The sequence below is a fragment of the Pseudonaja textilis genome, chromosome Z (genome assembly GCF_049901715.1).
Source record: "Pseudonaja textilis isolate UNSWEBS1 chromosome Z, rPseTex1.2, whole genome shotgun sequence".
NCBI classification, from domain to species: domain Eukaryota; kingdom Metazoa; phylum Chordata; class Lepidosauria; order Squamata; family Elapidae; genus Pseudonaja; species Pseudonaja textilis.
This window is the reverse complement of record NC_142008.1, coordinates 122,125,397-122,148,685: the sequence shown is the minus strand read 5'-3', so window position 1 is coordinate 122,148,685 and position 23,289 is coordinate 122,125,397. Positions and strand designations below refer to the sequence as shown.

General features: G+C 43.2%; 1 protein-coding gene across 1 annotated transcript; it reads right to left on the bottom strand.

Annotated features, from left to right (window-relative positions):
• Window positions 1-14,145: 14,145 nt before the first annotated feature.
• LOC113449446 (G protein-coupled receptor 4-like) lies at window positions 14,146-15,383 on the bottom strand. Its single transcript, XM_026720552.2, has one exon. The coding sequence runs from the start codon at window positions 15,278-15,280 to the stop codon at window positions 14,279-14,281; it is 1,002 nt and encodes a 333-aa protein (XP_026576337.1). The 5' UTR covers window positions 15,281-15,383; the 3' UTR covers window positions 14,146-14,278.
• Between the last annotated feature and the right edge of the window lie 7,906 nt (window positions 15,384-23,289).

Below are 23,289 nucleotides of genomic sequence, written 5' to 3'. Positions count from 1 at the left end.
GGATGTTACACGTCCTCTTCACAGCCTGTTTCCTTGTTACCTTCTGGGAGGAGGCATTGTGGTATTCGAAGCAGAATATCCAGATTCAGTCACAGTGTCAGGGTTCTGATGGATGTCCTAATTAATTCATGAGCCTCGAACTAAGTTTCAAAAGAAGTCCAATTATTTATTAGGAGCAACATGTTGGCACTTTTCCCAAATGCAGTCAGCTCTGCCCTATGTAATTTACTGCCCACATATGACCCTGTTTCCCCCGCTACTCCCAGGGTGTATCATAAATCACATTCTCCAATGAAGCTGTTATGTCCCTGGACCTTGAAGAAGTTCCCACCCAGGTCCGTCCTCGCTGCAGGGGCGGCTGCCCCTCCTCATTGGCTGGGTTTCCCCAGCAGCCTGCTATAAAAGCAGGCTGCTGGGTCCAGCCCTTTCGCTGTTCGCTGCGAGCCAGTTCCAGGCTGAGCAAGCACGTTCAGTCCTTGTAAATAAACCTTGTTGCACTAAGCCCTGGTTCAGCCTCTTATTTCCCATACCTAATACTGGCGACGAAGGTGGGATCGGCTACCAGAGGCAAGCTGCAACGCTGAATCACTAAAACGCTGATCCGCAGCCCAGAGAGAGAGCGATCAGCCAAAATAAGGGCAAACGCTGACCGCAACCCAGAGAGCGATCAGCCCGAAATGAGAACGAACGCTGAATCACTAAAACGCTGATCCGCAGCCCAGAGAGAGAGCGATCAGCCAAAATAAGACAAACGCTGATCGCAACCCAGAGAGAAAGCGATCAGCAAACAAGCTAGTGAAAGTGAGAAGCGCCTGTAGCCGCTTGTTAGCATAAGCTACAGAGGAAGTGTAGCGCTGCGAGCCGCAGCCGCTCGTGCCGTTTTGGCGCGAAATTCAAACAGCTGTCAGCTGAAGCACATTCAAATGCAACACAGCGTTGTATTGGGAAATCGCTAACGCCCACACAGGCGCGAATTTCAAAAGACGCTGCCAATGACCGTTGCAGTCTAAACACCTTCTGATCCCCAGAGAGAGAAGGGAATTGCGAAATTTCCCCAGAGCTGAAGTCACTTGCCTAGCACAGGCACTAAACCTCTACTGCTACCCCAGAGAGAGAGAGCACTTGCCTAGCACAGGCACTAAACCTCTACTGCTACCCAGAGAGAAAGCATTTTATCCAACAGGTTAACCAGTAGACCCACAACATGAACTCCAATCCAGCCTTCCCAGCGTTCAAGCCAGATGAGGAGAAGTGGAATCATACAAGAATCGATTTAATTATTACATCGACGCCATCGGATTGGCTGAGGCAGGGGAACACCGAAAGAAAGCACATTTCCTGACCTACTGTGGAGGCCATCGTTTTCGATACAGCCACAGCTCTTGTGGCTCCACGTGAGTTAAAGAATGTCCCCTGGACAGAACTGTTAGAAATCCTTACTAACCACTATTCTCCTAGACCTTCACAGATTGCCAGACGCTTCACCTTCAGAATGAGGAAGCAGGGGACAAAGAGAGCATCAATCAGTACATGGCTGCTCTCAGGACTGCAGCACTCCATTGTGGGTTTGGCAGCTACCTTGATGACATGCTCCTAGACCAGCTGGTCTGCGGGTCAAGGACCTGCACCTACAAAGACGGCTGCTCGCCAAAAAGACCTTAACCTCGCTCAAGCCATCGAGGTAGCCCTGGCAGAGGAGATGGCATCTCATTCAGCCACCGAGATCCAAGGTCCTGTCACCAAGCAAACAGCAGTTCCGTCCACTCAGAAGAGGTGGTCAACGAGGAAGACCCAAGTGACGAGGCCGACATTCACCGCCTCACAAACGCCAGGCGCCCGCAGGCAGGAACCAGACAAGATAACACCGGGCCATCCAGGCACATCACCCTGTGCCTTTCCTGTGGTGGACCTCACCTGAGGACCACATGCAAATTCAAAGGAGCCACTTGCAACAACTGCCATAAGAAGGGGCACATTGCAAGAGTATGCCAAGCCTCACACAACGTAGCACAAAGGGCATCTTCATTCGCACATGCCGGGCCCCAAAGGCAAGTATTAAACTGTCGCACACACCTCTGCGCTAATCACACTTGCTATTCTATTAGTAAAATCTCTCTTTCCGTCTTACTAGAAGGTAAACCTTGCAACATGGAGGTTGACACGGGGTCAGCGCTCTCCATTATTTCCTGGAACACCCTCAAGGAGCTTCAACCCAGCCTATCAAGAAACCGACTCCAGAAGTGCCAGCTTAGCCTAAAGGACTACCAGGGGAAGACCATTCCTGTAATCGGCAGAGGCAAGTTTTTGTTAATTTTAAAACCTTTAAGGGCCACCTACCTCTAGTGGTAGTGAGCGGCAACCTCCCTACACTTTTGGGACTTGATTGGTTTCCCCACCTCGGTTTAGGGCTAACAGGAGTCCATGCTACCTCAACCTCTGACACGGACTCCCTGTTTGCTGATTACTCAGACGTATTCAGTGATGAGTTAGGTGTTATAACGGCACCCCTATCTCATTTTCAGTCGATCCCCAGGCAGTCCCAATTCGGTTAAAACCTCGCAGAGTTCCATTCGCCATTCGGCCTAAATTAGACCTTGAATTAGATAAATTACTAAAACAAGGGATCCTGGAGCCTACAGACTTCGCCAAATGGGAGACGCCATCGTCACACCCTCAAAAAGATGGTAGCCTGAGAATTTGCTCAGACTACAAGACCACAATCAATAAATTCTTGCAAGTTAGCGCTTATCCAGTACCTGTCATTCAGCATTTATTACATACTTTTGAACCTGGCACCATCTTTGCCAAATTGGACATGTCTCAAGCATATCAACAGTTCCCTGTTGATGACCAAACGGCAGAACTTCAGACCATTGTCACCCACAGGGGTGCCTTCCGGTGCAAGCGTCTCCAGTTTGGCGTAAGTGTTGCCCCAGGCATTTTTCAATCCTCATGGAGCGGATTTTACAGGGCCTTCCTGGAGTAGTACCCTACTTCGATGACATCTTAGTCTCGGCCAGGAACAGACCCCAACTCTTCCAGAGAGTTCGAGCAGTCCTAGAGAGGTTCAGGCAGCATGGCCTCAAGTTAAAAAAAAGAAAAATGTGCCATTGCCACTAGACAGGTGGACTTTCTGGGTTATAAAATTGACGCCTCAGGCATTCACCCCCTGGAGTCCAAGGTTAAGGCAATACACGAGGCACCCACTCCAACCTCCAAAGCGGAACTGCAGGCCTTTTGGGGCTCTTGAACTTTTACGCATCGTTCCTGCCCCATAAAGCCTCTGTGGCAGAACCCCTCCACAGACTTCTGGATAAAAACGGTTTGGCATTGGGGACACAAAGAAGACTCCGCTTTCCGCGCAGTCAAGTCGCTACTCACATCAGAGGCAGTGCTTATCCAGTTCGACCCCAACCTTCCATTAGTACTGGCAGCAGACGCATCTCCTTCGAATTGGGGCAGTCTTAAGCCACAGGCTCCCAACGGCTCCGAGGCCCCTATCGCTTTTTTTCCAGGACGCTCTCTGCAACAGAGCGCAATTACAGTCAGATTGATAAAGAAGCCTTGGCAGCTGTTGCAGCGGTGAAGAAATTTCACGAATTTCTCTTTGGCCACTTTTTCGAGCTAGTCACGGACCACAAACCGCTCTTAGGGTTACTAGCAGGTGACAAGCAGACCCCTCAAATTCTGTCCCCAGAATGACCAGATGGACCCTTTTCCTAGCAGCATACTCGTATAGACTCGTGCACCGCCCAGGTAAAACATTGTCCCACGCAGACGCCCTCAGCCGCTGCCCCTGCCTGCCCCAGCTGAAGACCCTGCCCGGTCAACGCCATTTTTGAAGTCACCCAACTGACCTCCCAATCACTGCCCTTGATATTGCCAATAAATCCAAAGCGGACAAAACGATCGCCCAGGTACTGGACTGGGTGAGGAGGGTGGCCGGGCAGTGACATTGAAGCTAAATTCACTCCATTTAAGACCCGCTTACAGGAACTATCGAGCTTACAGGGCTGCCTGCTGTGGGGCACTCGAGTGGTCATCCCGACATCTCTGCGTACCCGAGTGCTGGAGGCGCTGCACGAGGGCCACCCGGGCATCGTCAGAATGAAGGCGTTGGCGCGAAGCTACATTTGGTGGCCCGGCCTCGACGAGGACATCAACAAATGGGTAAGCTCCTGCCATCCCTGCCAGGTTTCCCGTCCATCCTCCAATTGCCACCCCCACCAAGTGGGAAAGTGCCAACGCACCCTGGTCCAGGATTCACATCGATCTCGCAGGCCCATTGCATGGCAAAATGTTCCTCGTGGTCGTAGACTCTTACTCAAAGTGGATTGATGCGGCACAACTATCCACGACCACTTCACAAGCAGTCATCAAGGCATTGACTCGCCTGTTCGTTACGCACGGTCTACCAGACTCCATTGTTTCCGACAATGGTCCCCAATTCACGCCAACCGAATTCAGTCGCTTTACGGCCAACCTGGGCATTCGTCACATCTTCACGGCCCCCTTTCATCCTGCCAGTAACGGGCTGGCAGAGAGAGCCGTTAGGACCACTAAAGAAGCCCTGGCCAGGTTCAACAAGGATGACTGGCACCACAGACTATCCTGTTTCCTGTTAAGCCAGCATTCAACCCCTTGCACGGTAACCAACAAGTCCCCGGCCGAGCTTCTGATGGGCAGACGCCTGCGAACTGTATTGGACAGGCTTCACCCACATTACTGCCCTGACTCTCCTCTCGCTTCCACATCGGGAGTAGGCATTTTGTCTTGCAGGAACCCGTGTTCGCGAGAAACTTCGCTGGCGACCCATTGTGGATCCCGGAGAAATCGTAGCCATCACAGGACCCAGATCATACCGGGTTAAGCTGGAAGATGGCCGGGTCTGGAGACGACATCTGGACCAGCTTCGAGACGCCAGGGCACCCTCGTCAGCCGCGACTGTGGGCACAGACTGGTGAGAGTCCGCTGCAACTACCACACAGCAACATCTACCCGATGACCTGCTAACACCTTCAGCCGGACCAGAGAATCCAAATGCTGACTGCGGCGACCTAGCGTCCAACCCATCCGAGCCAGACGGCGTGAGGACACTCCCAGCGTCCAGCCCTTCTAGCCCCGGACCTGCTCCGACCGAGGGTGGTACTCAGGACTCATCATCGAGCCAACAGTCACCGACGGACTCTGATCCACCAAACAGCACACCAGAGTTGCGCCGCTCTGGACGTCAGCACAAACCTCCCGTATACCTCAAGGACTATGCGTGTTCGCATCTGGGGGAAGGGGTGTTATGTCCCTGGACCTTGAAGAAGTTCCCACCCAGGTCCGTCCTCGCTGCAGGGCGGCTGCCCCTCCTCATTGGCTGGGTTTCCCCAGCAGCCTGCTATAAAAGCAGGCTGCTGGGTCCAGCCCTTTCGCTGTTCGCTGCGAGCCAGTTCCAGGCTGAGCAAGCACGTTCAGTCCTTGTAAATAAACCTTGTTGCACTAAGCCCTGGTTCAGCCTCTTATTTCCCATACCTAATAGAAGCACTTTCTGAGGCTGTAGAAAACACGCCTCTCCAGCTGGCTCTGGTAACCCAGGACACAACCTGGAGAAAGGTATGTGTGGAATGTGCTTCTGGTCATAGCAACTGAACTGCTCCTTCAGATCTCCCCCACCCTCCTCCTTATGGCAACTCAAGAGCAAGCCAGGAATGCTTTACGAGTTAACACAGTTTTGTTCCCTATATAGCGTCAACCTTGTGAACTCTCAACTTTCCTCTTTCTTCTACGTATTCAAAATAGACAGTGATTACAGGTAATCCTCAACTTACGACCACAATGGACCCCCCCCAAATATATGTTGTTCAGTGAGAAATTTGTTAAGTGAGTTTTGCTCCACTCTATGACTTTTCTCCCCACATTTGTTAAGTGAATCATTGCAGTTCTTCAATTAGTAACACGGTTGTTAAGTGAATCTGGTTTCTCCATTTTACTTTGCTTCACAAAAGTGGAATCACGTGACTCTGGGACACTGCAACTGTCATAAATGTGAATAGGCTGCCAAACTTCTGAATGTAAATCACGTGACCATGGGGATGCTGCAATGGTCATAAATGTGAAAAATGGTCAAGTCACTTTTCTCAGTGCCATTGTAATTTTGAACTGCTGTAAGTTAAACTGCTGTAAGTTGAGGACTATCTGTAATACCTATCCATCCACCTATCTATCTATCTATCTATCTATCTATCTATCTATCTATCTATCTATCTATCTATCTATCATGCAGGTATATATTAAACAATATAATATTAACAGATTAACAAGATGGAAGGGACCTGTAGCAGGGGTGGGATTCTACCAATTCGGAGTGGTTCTATAGAACTGGTTGTTATGATTCTGCTCATTTTGGAGAACCAGCAAATTGTGCCCCTGGCTGGCCCTTCTCCACCCACCCTTCCTCTCCCTGCCCAGTCAGTCCTTAATGTGCATGAGCAACATTACGCGCATACCCGACATCGCTGACTGTGTTCTTTCCCGCCCAGTCACTCCTTATGGTATTTTTTTTTCCGCTCCCGACCATCAGCTGTTCCTATGATCAGCTGTGCCAGGATTCCCCTTGCTTATTGCTTCACTCAGGAGGCTCCCCTGAAGCCCAGGGAGGCAAAAAATCTAGGGGCGAGCGCAGCACCCCCACCCTCCCCTCCATTTTTTACCTTCCTGGGCCCCAGGGAAGCCTTCTGGGAGCAACCTCCCCCCAGGAGGCACCCCTGACGCCGAGGAAGGCAAAAATGGAGGGGGAAGGGGATGCTGCAAAAATGCCCCCAGGAGGCTTTCCTGAGGCACAGGAGGCCCCAGAATGGAGCTCAGCGGGTTGCTGCAGTTTTTTTGCTGAGTTTTTTTTTTTCTTCCTGAGCCCCAGGGAAGCTTTCTGGGAGCAAAAATGCCCCCTAAGGAGACTTTTCTGAGGCCCAGAAAGCCCCCAAAATGGGTGGGGAAGTGCTACAAAAAAAAGAAGAAGAAGAAGCCATGCCCACAAAAAAAAGAAGCCATGCCCACCCAATCACATGGCATGCCACCTACCTACACCCACCTAGCCATGTGCACAAAACCGGTTGTTACAAAATTTGAATCCCACCCCTCCTTGTAGGTCATCTAGCCCAACTCCCCTGCCCAAGTAGACCCTGCACCATTTCTGACAGATGGCAGTCCAGTCTATTCTTTAAAGCTTCCAGTGATGAAGCTCCCGCAAGTTCTGAAGGAAAGCTGTTCCATTGGTTGATTGCAGAAGATCTCACTCTCAGAAAATTTCTCCTTATTTCCAAGTTGAATCTCTCCTTGATCAGTTTCCATCCATTATTCCTTGACTGGCCTTCGGGTGCCTTGAAAAATAGCTTGATTCCTTCCTCTCTGTGGCACCCCTCAAATATTGGAAGACTGCTATCATGTCTCCCCTGGTCCTTCTCTTCACCAGACTAGCCAAGCCCAGTTCCTGCAACCGTTCATTGTATGTTTTAGCCTCCAGTCCCCTGATCATACTGGTTACTCTTCTCTGCACTCTTTCCAGAGTCTCAACATCTTTTTTATAGTGTGATGACCAAAATTGGATACAGTATTCTAAGTGGTCTTATTAAGGCTTTATAGTGATATTAGTACCTCCCTTGATCTTGATTGTATCCCTCTGCTAATGCAATTTAGTATTGCATTGGCTTTTTTGGTTGCCTCCACATGCTGCTGGCTCATATTTAACTGGTTGTCCAAAGACTTCAAGATCCCTTTCACAGTTACTGCTATTAAGCCTAGTTTTATGCAGTCTGTACGTGTACTTTGGGTTTTTCTTGCCTAAGTGTAATTTATGTATCTTATATTTATATCTATGTATGTATATAGCTATATTTATATATGTATATAACATGTGTATATATGTATAATGATAGCACACAACAGAATTTCATTTTTAATGTGGGGCAGTGTTCTGGCAGTAAAAAAATGACCATAAAATTATATTTTTTCCTTTCAAGCCCCGACAAATGAAATAGAAGTCTTCTATAACTTGCGGTGAAAGGTTCCTGTTGCTTCTTCATTGCAAGGATGAGTTTCAACATTGCCTTAAGACACAAAAGTATTCACTGAGGCAATACAAACATGCCTACCCACATAAAAGCAATGCGACATCAGGGCTCAGAGCAGATATGAAACTGCTAATTTTGGTTTCAGTCTTAGAACTAAGTTTTCTTCTGACCTCAGAAGGAAATTTTCAAAGCACCTGCATTGTGTTGCATGTTTAGGACACTCAAAATGGCACTTTTGAAGTCGGGAAGTCCAAATATTTTGCATGTGTGGTGGTCTGACATTTGAAATGAGACGCAGGGAAAACGTCTGAGCAAATGCCAGCCCTGAGTAAACCCAGGTACCAGCTTTTATTGAGAACAAAATGCATATACAGAAAACAAGTGACCTCAACAGGATGTTATTTCCACAGGATATATAGGATGAGAATAAACAGGATGAGAATATACATCTGCGGAAATTCCCATGGGAATGGCTCAGCTATGTACTATGACCTTTCACCGATTTATCTGGTCCCCTAAGCTTTGCAGGTCATAACAGGACAAAAACACCCATAGCAGGCGGAAATGCCCCCCCACCAGGGGCATTTTTTAGTCCCTAGATCTATGCAAAGCTATACAAGGACTTGCAGAATAAAATATATTACCACAGCATGTCCCTGTTTCAGATTTCAGGATCAGCTGTAAATATCAGCTGTCCCAAATGTTTAAATGTCCAGGCATTAAACACCCAACCCATGGAGCAGAAGTTGCTTCAGAAGTTGTGAGAACTTCATTGCTGGAGGCTTTCAAGAAGAGACTGGACTGCCATGTGTCAGAAATGGTGTAGGGTCTTCTGTTTGGGAGGGGGATTGGACCCTTACAACTCTGTTAATCTGTTAAAACTCCAATCGAGGAATTGACTTACACAGCAGAAGAGTCCCAGATGTGATCTGGCAAGAAAGAAAAATTAAGGTACCTACACACACAAAATTACTGCAACACAGTATTTTCAATCTTGGCAATTTAAAGATGTGTTGACTTCAGCTCCCAGAATTCCCTAGCCAGCCCAGCTAAGGCTGGGCAGTTCTGGGAGTTGAAGTCCCACCCATCTTCAAGTTGCCAAAATTGAGAAACGGCGCTGGAACACGAAGGAATCCAGTAGAGATAATCCTTGATTGACAGCTACAATTGAGCATTTCTCTTGTGAAATGCGACGTTTGTTAAATGAGCTTTGCCCCCTTTTAACACCCTATTTTTGCCACCATTGTGAAGTGAATCACTGCAGTTGTTAACGTGAGTAATGAAGTTGTGAAGGGAATCTGGCTTCCCCATTGATTTGCTGCTCAGAAGGACACAAAAGGGGGTCAGAGAAGCTGGAGATATTGCAATCGTCATAAAATATGAAGCCGGGGGCCAAGCATCTGAATTCTGATCACAGGACCAGGGAGGTGTTGCAATGGTCATAAGTGTGAAAAACAGTTGTAGGTCACTTTTTTCAGTGCCATTGTAACTTCAAATGGTCACTAAACAAACTGTTGTAAGTTGAGGTTGATACCCCTCAGTTAATTCTAGGGTTGTTTTTTGCTTTCTCCCCTTTTTGGTGAAATTTCAGGCCAATTTCTTAGAAAAGTAGCATGTTCTATGTTGACATGATGGTTCTGTTGTTGGAATGGTCAGTTCCTGCATTTAGACCTTTCCTCCTTCCACCTTCAGGTAGTCCTTGACTTACGGCCACTTGTTTAGCAACCGTTTGAAATTACAATATGTAGGAGTTGGGGGGGGAAAGTGATTTACCACTGGTCCTCATACTTATGCTTGTTGCAGCATCCCTGCAAACATGATGCTTGCAATTTAGGCACTTGGCAACAAGCATATGTTTGCAATTGTTGTGACATCCTAGGCCAGTGATGGCTAACCTTTTCAGCACTGAGTGCCCAAAACGCATGCCTGCATCCCCCAAATGCAATGTGCATGTCTCACGTGCATGCGCCCCCCACATTTACCCCCTCATGCGCCCTGCCCATGCATGCGCAGCAGAGCACCCGAACACCAGCTGGCTGGTGGGAGGTACGTGCGTATGCACGGCGGAGCTGAGCTGGGGCAATGGCTTACACCTGTGGCATGTGTGCCATAGATTCACTATCACACCCTTGGATCACTTGATCCCCATTTGTAATCTTTGCAGTCAACTTCCAACAAACTCAATATGGGAGAAGATAGTGGTTTCACATAATGACTGCACTACTCACTTGGCGACTGCAGAAAAACTGGGCACAGTGACACAACTACTTGATTAATGATTCTATCACTCTACTGTCATCCCAGTGCCAAAAAACAGTTCCCTCAAAATGACGCTATAGAGCACTGCACATCAGAACAACTAGACACAAGGACAGTTTTTTCCCAAAAGCCATCACTCTGATAAACACTGTTCAACTATTTACAAAGTCTGCACTACTATTACTGTTAATCTTCCCATCACTCCTTATCACCCATCTCCTCCCATTTATGACTGTATGACTGTAACTTTGTTGCTTGTATCCTTATCATCTATTTGACTGTTTCCTAGTATGATTTGATTGCTTATCGTACCCTATGACTATTAAGTGTTGTACCTTATGATTCTTGACTCTTGATGAATGTATGTTTTCTGTTATGTATACTGAGAGCATTTGCACCAAGACAAATTCCTTGTGTGTCCAACCACACTTAGCCAATAAAGAATTCTATCTATCTATCCATCTATCTATCGCTTGGCGATGGATGTTCCTGATCCAATTGTGGTCGTAAGTCAAAGAGTATCATTCTACCATTCTACATTATCTGCCCCCCATTTACAACACCTCTTAGCCTTGTGAATGACCTCTGTGAGTTCACGAATTCTGGAGTATGGATCCCAAAGGAAAATAAATAAGATAAAATATAAAATAATCTGAATTCTGCTGGATGAGGCCGATGGATGACTTTGTCCATTATTCTTTTCACACACATTGCGGGCAATCCAGATGCTTTGGAGTGTTTATATTTACTTGCGCTGTTGGAATACTTTCCTTATATATTTTTCAATAAATTTAAAATGAAGGTGTGATGGAGAATTGTATAGGCAGTAATAATGCTATTTTATAAATGCAAAAGGCTGGCTGCTGGTATTATAAATAAACGAGCATTTAATGTGGCAAAACTAATGTAAAGGAAGACATATAGCTTGTGTATAGGAAAATATATACATTGTGGTTAGCTATAGCTGAGGAAACATCTGTTTTAATGAAATTAAAGAATATCAAAGGAAGGAAATATTGCACAGGATAAAAATATTCATATTGATAACTTCCTTATTGTAATAAACTAACATATTCTATTCTATTGATAATAACTGCCCAAATCTTTAAATTAAAAATCTATTAGAAGGGCATCAGAGGAGCAGTCCTTCACAGCTGCCATCCAATGTTACTGTGAATAAATACATATATTTTTGACCTCCGATCATCCACTGTGTTTTGTTGTTGGATTCGCAGCTTGGATACCTATGAAATGTGGGGACAGAAATGTCTGACACTCTGAATCTCAAGAAGAGATTGGACAACCATTTGTCTGAAATGGTATAGGGCCATGATGGCGAATGTATGCCATGCCTGGCGGGCACACCAGCCATCGCCCATTGCTCTTTTGGGTTCTGGTGCACCAGCTGGTCTTCGTGCAGCATGCGCATTAGAAACCAGAAGACCAGAGGGCTGGCATGCATGTGTGCGCCGGGAAGCTAAGCTTCCAGTTTCCAGTGATCCCCTGCGTGCGCATCAGGAAGATGCTCTTCTGGATTCCGGTCAGCGCACACTCTCATTTCAGCACTCAGTGCCAAAAAGGTTTGCCTCCACTGGTATAGGGTTTCCTGTTTAAGCACAGGCTTGGACTAGACCTCCAAGGTTCCTTCCACCTCTGTTCTATGCCTATGCCTATGCCTATGCCTATTCCATTTCTATTCTATTCTATTCTATTCTATTCTATTCTATTCTATTCTATTCTATTCTATTCTATTCTATTCTATTCTATTCTATTCTATTCTATTCCATTCCACTCCAATCCATTCCATCCTATCCCATCCCATCCCACCCTATCCTATCCAGACATGGTATTCAGCAGGTTCTGATCAGTTCTGGAGAACCGGTAGTGGAAATTTTGAGTAGTTCAGAGAACTGGAAAATACCAACTATGACTGGAGATTTTACAGTATCCTTCCCCTGCCATGCCTGCCAGGCCACACCCACAGAACTCGGTAGTAAAAATTCTTGAATCCCACCCTAAATTATCCTATCATATCCTATCCTACCCTATCCTATACTATCCTATCCAATCCATTTCACAGACGATCAGAAACCAAGGTAGGTACTAATTTTGAAAATTAAAGCCAAGGGGACATTAGATTTCTAAACACTGGCATTTAAAAATTAACATCTTTTTGCTATAAGTGGGAAGGAAGAGAGGTAAATGATTTATACCAAGATTTGTTGAAGGAGACTGCTTGGAGCTTATAAGATCAGAGATTAAATTGCAATAAAACATCAAAAAATTACCTTGGAATTGTGTAATTGAATTCTACCCCAGGAAGAGAAAGTATTAAAAGAAGAAAGTGCTAAATGAAACAGTTTGTACTGACTTTGATTGCTTGATGACTTTGGGACTTTTGTAAACTATCTTTTGAAAGACTAAAAAAACATTTGGATTGTTTAATATTTTTTTTCACAATGGTATCTGTTGAAGAATTGAAAATGGAATTTGAAAAGTTAAAAGAAGAGGAAGAAGAAGGCAAGGGCTCTTTTGGATCTATTTTTCGCTTCTTAGAAATGGTGATTTCTACTTATCAGGAAATGCAACAACAAGAAGGTTGGGATGAAGAAGAAGAAGCCATCTTTAATGGACATATAATTTTAATTGAGGAAGAAAAGGGTAAAAAGGAAAAGAAAATGGAGAATTTAAGTTCTAAAAAAATAACCAAGAAAGGGAAAAATAAGGTGAAAAATCGATATAATGTCAGAAAGCAAGAGAAAAGAGGAATACAACAGAGAGGGGAGACTAAGAGGCTAGAGATTGAGGCGGGGGGATAAAAAGGCTAGACTGGACAAGGAAGGAAGGGAAAAAGTGAAGAGAAGTTATAAAGGCTTAAAACAAGAGGTTAAAAAACAGGTTTTTTTCAGAGACAAAGGGTAAAATATAATCTAAAAAGAGATTCTGCAAAAGTACATAAGATTGTATTGTAGTATTTGTAGTTGAAATAGAGTTAGAAAATTGGAATAACATATGGGAATTATAGGGAATGTGTAAAATGTCTAAGAATTAACTAATAGAGTTTAATTAATTAATTTGTTATGGAACATTGTTTTTACCATATTATAAGCTCATTATGTTTTTTATTTTAAAATGTTATGTAGAATGTACTAAGCAGAATCAGAATGGAAATTATGTATTATTTTAAGTGTTAAATTTGGAGGAAGATAGAAAGGTGTCATACTTCAACCAGTGATTACAGGAAAAAGTTTGTATTAAAGAGAAAAGATAAATAGATAATTGAAAAAGAATGGACAAAAGATACAAGTATAATGATTTAAATTGAGATTAATAAATAAAATAGAATTAAGAGAATGAAAAGAGAGGAGAAGACATATGGAAAATATAGAATGTTAAATAAGATATGAAATAGTATATAAGGTGAGCATGAATTTGATTTATGTCTGTACAAAAAGTTGTAACCCGGGGTTAAGCCGCTTTCTAAAAAGAAGTTTTGTGTTTTTATATTATGTATTTTGTTTGTTTATGTTTGTTTATTGAGAATTAATAATGTTGGATAAGAACATATGAAACAGTAATAATATGAAATATAGTAATATGAAATAGATGAAAGTATAAGTTTAATGAATAAAATTGAACAGAAGTAAAGGAAGAAACAGTGAGAAGTTGGAAAAAGAGTAATAAGATATGAAGTTGAATACATAAGATGCATATTAAATTGTGTTTGTATGGAAATGTGATAATTTAGAACTATGTTGTACTTAAATAAGATGTTTTGTTTGTTTTGTTAAGTAGTTCTTAGAAAAGATGTTCTATGTTCTTACATTTTATGTTCTGTTTGTCTGTGTATTGTCTTTGAAAATTAATAAAATTTGTTTTTTAAAAAAAAGAAATCAAAGTAGCGTCCCAATTTTCTCTCCCCCTACAAATAGGGTCAATTATTATAGATTTTTCCATGCGTACGATTAAGGATCCGGAAGTGGTCCAGTGTTTTCATGATGCCTGAACATACGGGAGATTCTCACTTCTGATGAGAGGTCTTTCCTGATGATCCTGCGAAACAGACATTTTCTGAAATTTGTCTGCATATCTTTGAGGAGAAAGTTATAGAAAAGGGGATCCAAGATGTTGTCCAAGAGGGAAAGGCACAGAGTTGCGTGCTCGTAGATGAAGATAGTTCTCAGTGACTCACAGACCGCTGCTGAAGGTGTCATGACTTCCAACAGGTATCTATAATATGAAATGACCTGGTACGGAGTGAAGAGGAGGAAAAAAACCATAATCAGGAGAGAGACGAAGCCGGAGATTTGCTTTTTGAGTCTCTTCTCCAGAGAAACCACCTGCCTGACTTTGAAGAGAACATTGATGTGGAAAAAAGCCATGAGAAAGAACGGGATGATGAAGGAGAAAGCCACAATACTGACCCGAAACATCGCATAATCAGGATTCAAGGTGGAACTGTCTACACAGGTCTTCCCCCCATGTTCAAAAGTACGGATCTGCAACCCAATGCCAATGGTGCAGAGTGTCAAGACCAGAAGCCAAACCAGGATGCTAATCTTCACAGCACCCAGAACAGTCTGTGTCTGGTGAAACCGTAGTGGGTGCACCAGGCCGAGATACCTCTCCATGGCGATGAGACACAGAAAATTGTTTTTGGCATAGAAGTTTGAGCGGAAAGCCACACCGACTAAGAGACAGGTTGCTTTTCCCAAGTTCCACTCGTGATTGTTGTGGCTGTAATGCATCCAGAAAGGCAGAGTTAAGATCTGCAAGAGATGAGCCACTACCAAATTCATAATATAAACGGAAAGGACCACAGATTTCTTCAACTGGTAGATCAACGCCCCAAACGCCAAGATATTCAGGGGCAGGCCAAATGCTAGTATTACGGAATACATGGGAATTTTGAAAATCTTGGTGGCATTCAGAGGCATAAAAGGACACTCGTTGCTGCTGTTATCCATGGCGCCAACGGAGAAGATGGGTTGGATGTTGTTGAACTTCAGGCTTGTTTGCAGAAGACTTGGGATAGTCTGCCCTTAACACTTCCTTTGACTTGTCTCAGTGAAGACAGATTGCTCACTCTTCAAATCCAAACCACTTTTTCATTATCACAAAGAAACCAGGAAAAAGAAAAATATGACAATAAATTCAGGTTTTCTTTGACCAGCAAATAAATATAGCCTAACACAGCAGCCTTAGGGCTGATTGTGACACATCTCTCTCACACTCTTTCTCTCGGTCTCTTCCCTATCAGTCTCTTTCTCATGTATCTATCTATCCATCCATCCATCCATCCATCCATCCAGGGGTTGGATTCAACTGTGTAACAATTGCTGTAACAACTGTAACACATGCAGCATTTGCAACTCACCTTCTGTTGCAAGCCCTGTGTGTAAAACAGCTGATGTGCAGCAGGCGGGCGGGTGGGTAGGCACAACTGCTGATAGTCTGAGAAAACCAATTGTCTCCCAGCCGATCTTCAGAGCTACCGGTTCTCCCGAACTGGGCCGAAACCAGTAGAATCCCACCCCCATATCTATCTATCTATCTATCTATCTATCTATCTATCTATCTATCTATCTATCTATCTATCTATCTACCTACCCATCCTTCCATCCATCCATCCATCCACCTACCTACCTACCTACTTACCTACACATCCATCCATCCATCCACCCACCCACCCACCCATCCATCCGTCCATCCATCTATCCATCCACTTACCTACCTACCTATCCATCCATCGATCCATCCATCTAGTGGTGTAATTCAGCCAGTTCACACTGGTTTGAACTGATACCCCCTAATTTTTTGGTTGAGCTCCACAAACCAGTTAAACATGTCTGGAAAATCTGTGTTTTCCACAACATGTCTGGTTTTCATTCAACTTCCTTCTAAGCATATGAAAACTGTCTCAGGTGGAGGTTGTGGGGCCTGCACATAAGGCAGCAGCCCAAGGCCAAAGTGCCGGCGGAGTGCCAGAGGGTCAGGGAGGGTGCTTAAATGAGTGGGCATCCTGCCTGCAGCACCCATCCGTGCTGCCCCTTCCCAGCCAGAGATGGAATGCCACCACATTTACATGCCAGTAGATGCCAGCCTTCCCTCCGGCTGGCCTGGGCAACTACTGGAGAGAGATGGCCTTAATCAGCATCTGGCACCAGATGCCTTCACGTCTTCCAAGCATTTCTTTGCCTGCCTGAGTTCCAGCTCCGTCACATTTCTCCGCTGCATTTCTCCATGGCGTTTCTCACCAGCGTGTGCATGGAAACAAACATTTGTGGGATTAAAAAAAAAACATCAATCAATCAATTCCAACTTCTCATTGGAAAAAAAAGATCTCATGAAGTTGGAATTGATTTATCTTTTTTTAAAAAAAAATCCCACAAACTTTTGTTTCCCTGCACACAACAGAGAGAAAAGTGACGGAGAAATGCAATGAAGCTGGAAATCAGGTCGGCAAAGAAATGCTTGGGAGAAGTGAGGACATAGGGGTGGTGGTGAGTGAGGAAAGCTCCATGGTGTGGTGCTGCGCTCCAATGGAGAAACAGGAAATGGAGTCGCCAGAGCGATGGAAGGAGACCACTTTCCCTCTTTCTTCTCCCTGCTCCTCCTCCTTTCCTCATGCCAGCCGCTCCATTTCCTATTTCTCCATTGCAACACAGTGCCCAGGATCCACTTTGATAGTGTGGGGGGTGTAATTTAACAGCCGGTTTGCCCAGGGTCAGGTTGGCCATCGCGGGAGGCTTGTCTCACATGTGTGGTGGAGCTGGAGGATGGGAATTGGTCACGCCTTCCACGACAGCCCACCTGACCCTGGTTGAGCCAGTTGTTAAATTATTTGAATCCCAAGCCTCATTCTGTCTGTCTGTCTGTTTGTCTGTCTGTTTGTCTGTCTGTCTATCTATCCATCCATCCATCCATCATCTATGATCCACCCACCTACCCACCCATCCATCCATGTGCAATTCTGGCTTATATTATGCAAATTTATGTGGCACAGTTGCCCAAAATAAGCCTTGATAGAACTATACGTCATTTATTTATTTAATTTCAATTTTTTTACTTCCCTTCCCTAGGTGTTAAACAGGCTATTTTATGACTTCCTTTTTTCTCACTGTGTACCTGCTTATGCCTAAAAAAAAAAAAACCAAACCTGGGAGCCAACCAATATGCTTCTTTTTCCTGCTACTTATTGAAAGCTACAAAAACCCGCTTAAGACCAGAATAAAGGGTATTTCAACTGGAAATTGAAAGTGAAGCAATATTTTTTTAATTCTTATAATAACAGCTGTTCTGCCTCTCTTTCCCAGTATTCCAAGTTTTATTTCAGCTCCCAACAATACACCTTCAAAATAATAGTGCCTTCTGGGTATCACCCAGCCATCCTTATTTATTTAATCGGGAATGTTTGAAGGTTTCACTTCAGGTCTCCAGTTCTTGTGGGAAATATCCACCCTTAATGTTTATAAGCACATGTACACACACACACACACACACACACACACACACACACACCCTTTGAAAATACATACTATCCTGAAAACAAACCCTAGCCCAGTTTCCATGCCTGCACCTAAAATAAGCCCTTGTTAAGCCCACCATCTGGTTATATAAGATGGGGTGAGGCACAGGCATAAAAATCAAGCTATGGTGGGGGTGGGGGTGGAGCAAGGAAAGCAGATGCAGCAGAGACTCTAACTTGTTTTGTTCCCTCAAACTGTGCTAGAAATAGGTCTTCTCAAAATTCATGGCGCTGGTGCGGTCACTCGTGGAAGCACACCGCGAGGCTCATTGCGCCAGTTCCACATAATATGCTGTAGATGACAGCATCACAAACCTCATGACATCCAACTGAAGTTTTAGGAATACCTCGCACACAAATTCATTCACCCATTTCACCATGAACCACTCTATTCCCAAGTGAGGATGGAGGTAAAGCAGGAAGAAGTTCCAACCGCACCTGCTTGAACATGCTTAGCGAGAGCCAGCAATGCCTTTTGTGGCAGCAGAGGACACAGCCAAAGCACCATTTTCAGCTTCTCTGGGATGCTGAATTTCCCTGAAAAGTGGGGGGGCGAGGAATTAAGACATCCCTCAAAAATAAGGCCTAGAGCTTATTTTGGAAGTCAAAAGAAAATAAGCATGGGTCTTATTTTTGGACTTCATTCCATAATTTCATGAGGTAAACATTAAATTAAAGGTTTGGCTAAATGCTCTGCACATGACATGAAACCAGATTTGAAATTCTCTGCCTTCAAATAGATTCGTTGGCCAATCTGTGTCCCAGGCAATTCTGGTTTGCTCGACAATTGTAGCTAACTTAACTTGTGGTTCAGGAGGCAGCGTGATCAAAATAATTCAGCAATAGAAGTTTTGGTGAAAAGATTTCTCTTTCAGGAAGATAGGAAGTTCAGAAATGTGAAAAATAAATAGATGGATAAATAGATATGTATGTGGGGTGGGGGAGGTGAGAGAGGAAGATAGGGATAGAGAGAGACAGAGAGATCAGGAGAGAGAGAGATGATAGATAGATAGATAGATAGATAGATAGATAGATAGATAGATAGATAGATAGATCATATATGACAGAAGAAAGAAGGATGGGAGATAGGGAGGTAAGGATACATAGAGATCAAAATAGAGATAAAGATAAATGAAGGGGGGAAATAAATAGATATACAGATATAAAGATAGAGACAGACATACAGAGAGACACACAGAAAAAGATATGGAGACTTCCAGTTTGAAGGGCTTCAGCAACAGGCAGGAATCCGCGATCGTGCATGGTTTCTGCTTGGGCTCGCCGCTGGAGTGCCCCGAGCCAGTTGGTTTTGGGGCTAAGCCACCCCGTAGAGGTGGTGAAGAGGGGGGAGACCTCTAGCAGGGTTGAGGAGAGCCGCATCTCTCCTCCTCAGCTGGCCATTACTCCTTTTCCCGAAGGCGATAGGAGCGGTGGTCAGAAATGGCCACCTCAAAGAAGAACTCAACTGGAAAAGAACGTGCAGGAGGAAGATAAGAAGTGAAAGTGAAAGGCTGACTAGCCCAGTGAAAGGCTGACTGGGCTAAGTTGAAAAGGCAATAACTAAGGTACCCTGGAATTTAAATTTTACAAGAAATAACATTGCTCCCAAAGAAGAGTCGGAAGCAGTGAAAGAAAGTGAAAAGGGAAAGGTTTGCCTTTTTTTTTTTCCTTCTCTCTCCTTCCTTATATTGACAACTAAGTATAAGAAATTGGAAAAATCCACTTTGGCATCAATAGGCAATTAAGCTGAAAATATAACTAAATGCCAAAGGGACAATAAAGATTTCTGGACATTAAAAACTTTTTCTTCTATAAGCAGGAAGGGAGAGAAAAAGAATAAGGGCAGGATCTGGAAGAGGAAGGAGACTGCCTGGACTTTAAAAGAATCCAAAGTAAAATTTCAATAAGACTTCTAAAAGATACATTTTAACGGAAACTTTGCAACTAAATAGTAACCCCAGGAAGAGAAGGGGGGGGGGTGGAAGAGCAAAAAGAAACAGCTTGTGTGTATTTGGATTACTTGGTGACTTTTGGATTTTGTGTTATTATATTTTATTATGATATATTATATTATATTATAAAATCAATCAGGTGGTTGTTTAAAAATTTATACAATGGCACTACTTCTGGATGAATTGAAAATGGAACTTAAAAAGTACAAAGAAGATGCACAAGAAGGGAAGGGTTCTTTTGGCTTCGTTTTTCAATTCTTAGAAATGGAGATTTGGAACTATGAGAAACAACAAGAAAAGACTGCAAAACAAGAAGACTGGGACAAAGAAGAAGCCATCTTTAATGAAGAAGTAACTCTATGTGGGGAAGAAAAAGGAAAGTGGGGGGGAAAGAGGATGGAGAATTTAAGACTTAAAAAAACAACCAAAGAAGAGAAAAATAATTCAAACAATAAGTATAATACTGGAAAGCAACAGAATAGGGGAATACAGAAGAGGGAAATAGAGGTAGAGAGACAAAGGGAGAGAAGAAGAGAGAGAAGAAGGAAAGGAAAAGAAGTTACAAAGGTCCGGAGCAAGATATAAAGAAACAGGACCTATTTAGAGATAATGGGTGAAAATCTAACTGAAAGGGGCATTCTGTAAAGGTACATGAAATTGTGTTGTTATATTTGTAATAGAAATAACTTTAGAAAATTGGAAACAACATATGAGGGATAGAATGGTTAGTGTAATTTTGTGAAATGTTTTTGAATAAAGTAAATGAAATAAAATAAATGAGAAAATTGAATTAGGAAGGAATGGGAACATTTTAATTAGTCAATCTTTTATAAAATATAAGTGAAGAGGGGTAGAATTGACTATGGAAAGTTTATAATTGTTCCCATAGAAGTATGATATTCAATTGAACGTGAAAAATGTTAAGACTTTAATGAATATTAATATTAATGATAGAATTGAATTGGAATGGAATGGTTGTTTTAATTATATACATTTATAATTTTTTCTTTTTTTTTAAAGAATACTGTGTGTAGTTTAAGAATGTACCAAGAAGAATCCGAATGGAAGTTATGTATTATATTGAGTGTTATAACTTTAGGGGAAAGATATAAAGGCATCATACTCCAATCAGTAACTACAGGAGAAATTTTGTTTAATGAGAAAAGATAATAAACAATTGAAACAGGACAGAAAAAAAATACAAATATAATGATTTGAATTGAGATGAAATAATTAAAATAAAATTGAGGAAATTAAAAGAGGGGAGAAGCCATGTAGAAAATGTAAAATAGTAATATGGAATAGAATATAAAAATGAGCATGAACCTGAATTTGTGTCTGTACAAAGAAATGTAACCCGGGATTATGCTGCTTTCAAAAAAGATGTTTTAATTGTATTTCTTTTCTTTTTGTGAAAACTCAAATAAAATTTACAAAAAAAGAGAGAGAGATGGAGATGAGGGATATGGAGATATAGATAGATAGATCATAGATGATAGAGAAAGAAGGAGAGGGGGAGGGAGGAAGATAGGGAGATAAGGATAGATAAAGATAGAAATCTAAATAAAAGATAAATGAGAGGGGGGAATAAATAAATATAGAGACAGAGATAGAGAGACTGAGAGAGATTCAGAAATAGAGGGATAGGGAGATACATATAGATAGATCATAGATGATAGAGAGAAAAAGAGGGAGGGAGATAGGGATAGAGATAGAAAATGAGACGGGGGAAGTAGATTAGACAGACAGACAGATAGATGGAGGCAGGCAGGCAGGCAGTTTACACTGCAAGCCTAACAAAGGCAAGGATTCTTTCTACTGTTCTTTCTAAGGTCACAAAAGAAAAAAATTACAGGGGAGAAACAGTCTCAGCAAATTATTGATATATCCTAGCATTTTTCACTACAGGACACTTGATAGTCTCCCCTGTTGGCTTTCAAGTGGAGTTGAGTTTTATTCAACCATTCGAGAGCAAAAGAGAAATGGGGTGCAGCATCAGTCTGGATTGTTTTAATTTTTTCTGTTTGATTTTTTTAAAAAATCTATCAATAAATGAAAATGAGACACTCACCGAATTTGCTGCCTCCCAAAAATAATTTCCGACCTGCTCACTCAGGTCGTCTTCATCTCTACTGAGTACTGAGTCACATCCTCCCTCTGTGGTTCTTCAGCTGAAGTGATTTGTGATGTGGACTTGCAGATAGCGTGCCGAGGGCTAGTTCCTGGCCTCCTAACTTAACAACCGAGTTTTATAGAAGTGGTCAGGGTTCTTTGTTTTCATAAAAGGACACATCTGCTTTCTGATCCTTGGCAGGGAGTTCCTCAAGCTATTTTATCTAGCAGGATTTGTTGCAAATGGGTTTTGAATGGGGATCACTTCATTCCACCTAGGAATCAAGTAGGACTGAAGTTCAACTAGCGGTGTGTTTGCATTTCCCAGTGTTTAAAGACCAAGCCCATTATGCTGCAGGATATCTGTGAGAACATTCTACGCACTTCACTACAACTTACAAGAGGCCAAAACAATGACCGAGGAGATGCCTCCTTAGAAAAAAAAAACCAAATGCACAGGTACAGTGTCTAGATGGTACCTGGCTCAATAGTAGTAATTGTGAGAGGGCTCTTGGAGTCCTAGTGGACACCCACTTAAATATGAGCCAGCAGCGTGGTACAGCTGTCAAAAAAAGCCAACAAAGTCCTATAGTAGACAGTATTAACAGAGGGATTGAATCAAGATCACATGAAGTGTTTAGAATGGAATGGAATTTAACAGAAGAGGAGAGGAGAGGAGGAAGGGAAGGGAAGGGGGCAGGGGAGAGGAGAGAAGAGAAGAGAAGAGAAGAGAAGAGAAGAGAAGAAGAGAAGAGAAGAGAAGAGAAGAGAAGAGAAGAGAAGAGAAGAAAGAAACGGAATAGGATAGAGTAGGGTAGCGTATTATAGCATACCATAGCATAGCATAGCGTAGTGTAGCATAGCGTAGAATAGTATAGAATAACATAGTGTAGCATGGCGTAGCATAGCGTAGAATAACATAGCATAGCATAGAAACAGACACAAAATTGGAAGGGACCTTGGAGGTCTTCTATCCAACCTTCTGCTTAGGCAGGAAACCCTATACCATTTCAGACAAATGGTTGTCCAATCTCTTCTTAAAAACTTCCAGTATTGGAACATTTACAACTTCTGGAGGCAAGTTGTTCCACTGGTTAATTGTTCTAACTGTCAGGAAATTTCTCCTTAGTTCTAGGTTGCTTCTCTCCTTGATTAGTTTCCATCCAATGTTTCTAGTCCTGCCTTCAGGTGTTTTGGAGAATAGGTTGACCCTCCTCTTCTTTGTGACATCCCCTCAAATATTGGAACACTGTTATCATGTCCCCCCGGTCCTTCTTTTCATCAAACTAGACATACCCAGTTCCAGCAACCATTCTTCATTTGCTTTAGCCTCCAGCCCCCTAATTATCTTCGTTGCTTTTCTCTGCACTCTTTCCAGAGTCTC

Excerpts from the sequence above, each read along its gene's own strand:
- LOC113449446 (XM_026720552.2), bottom strand. The coding sequence starts at position 15,280 with ATGGATAACAGCAGCAACGAGTGTCCTTTTATGCCTCTGAATGCCACC.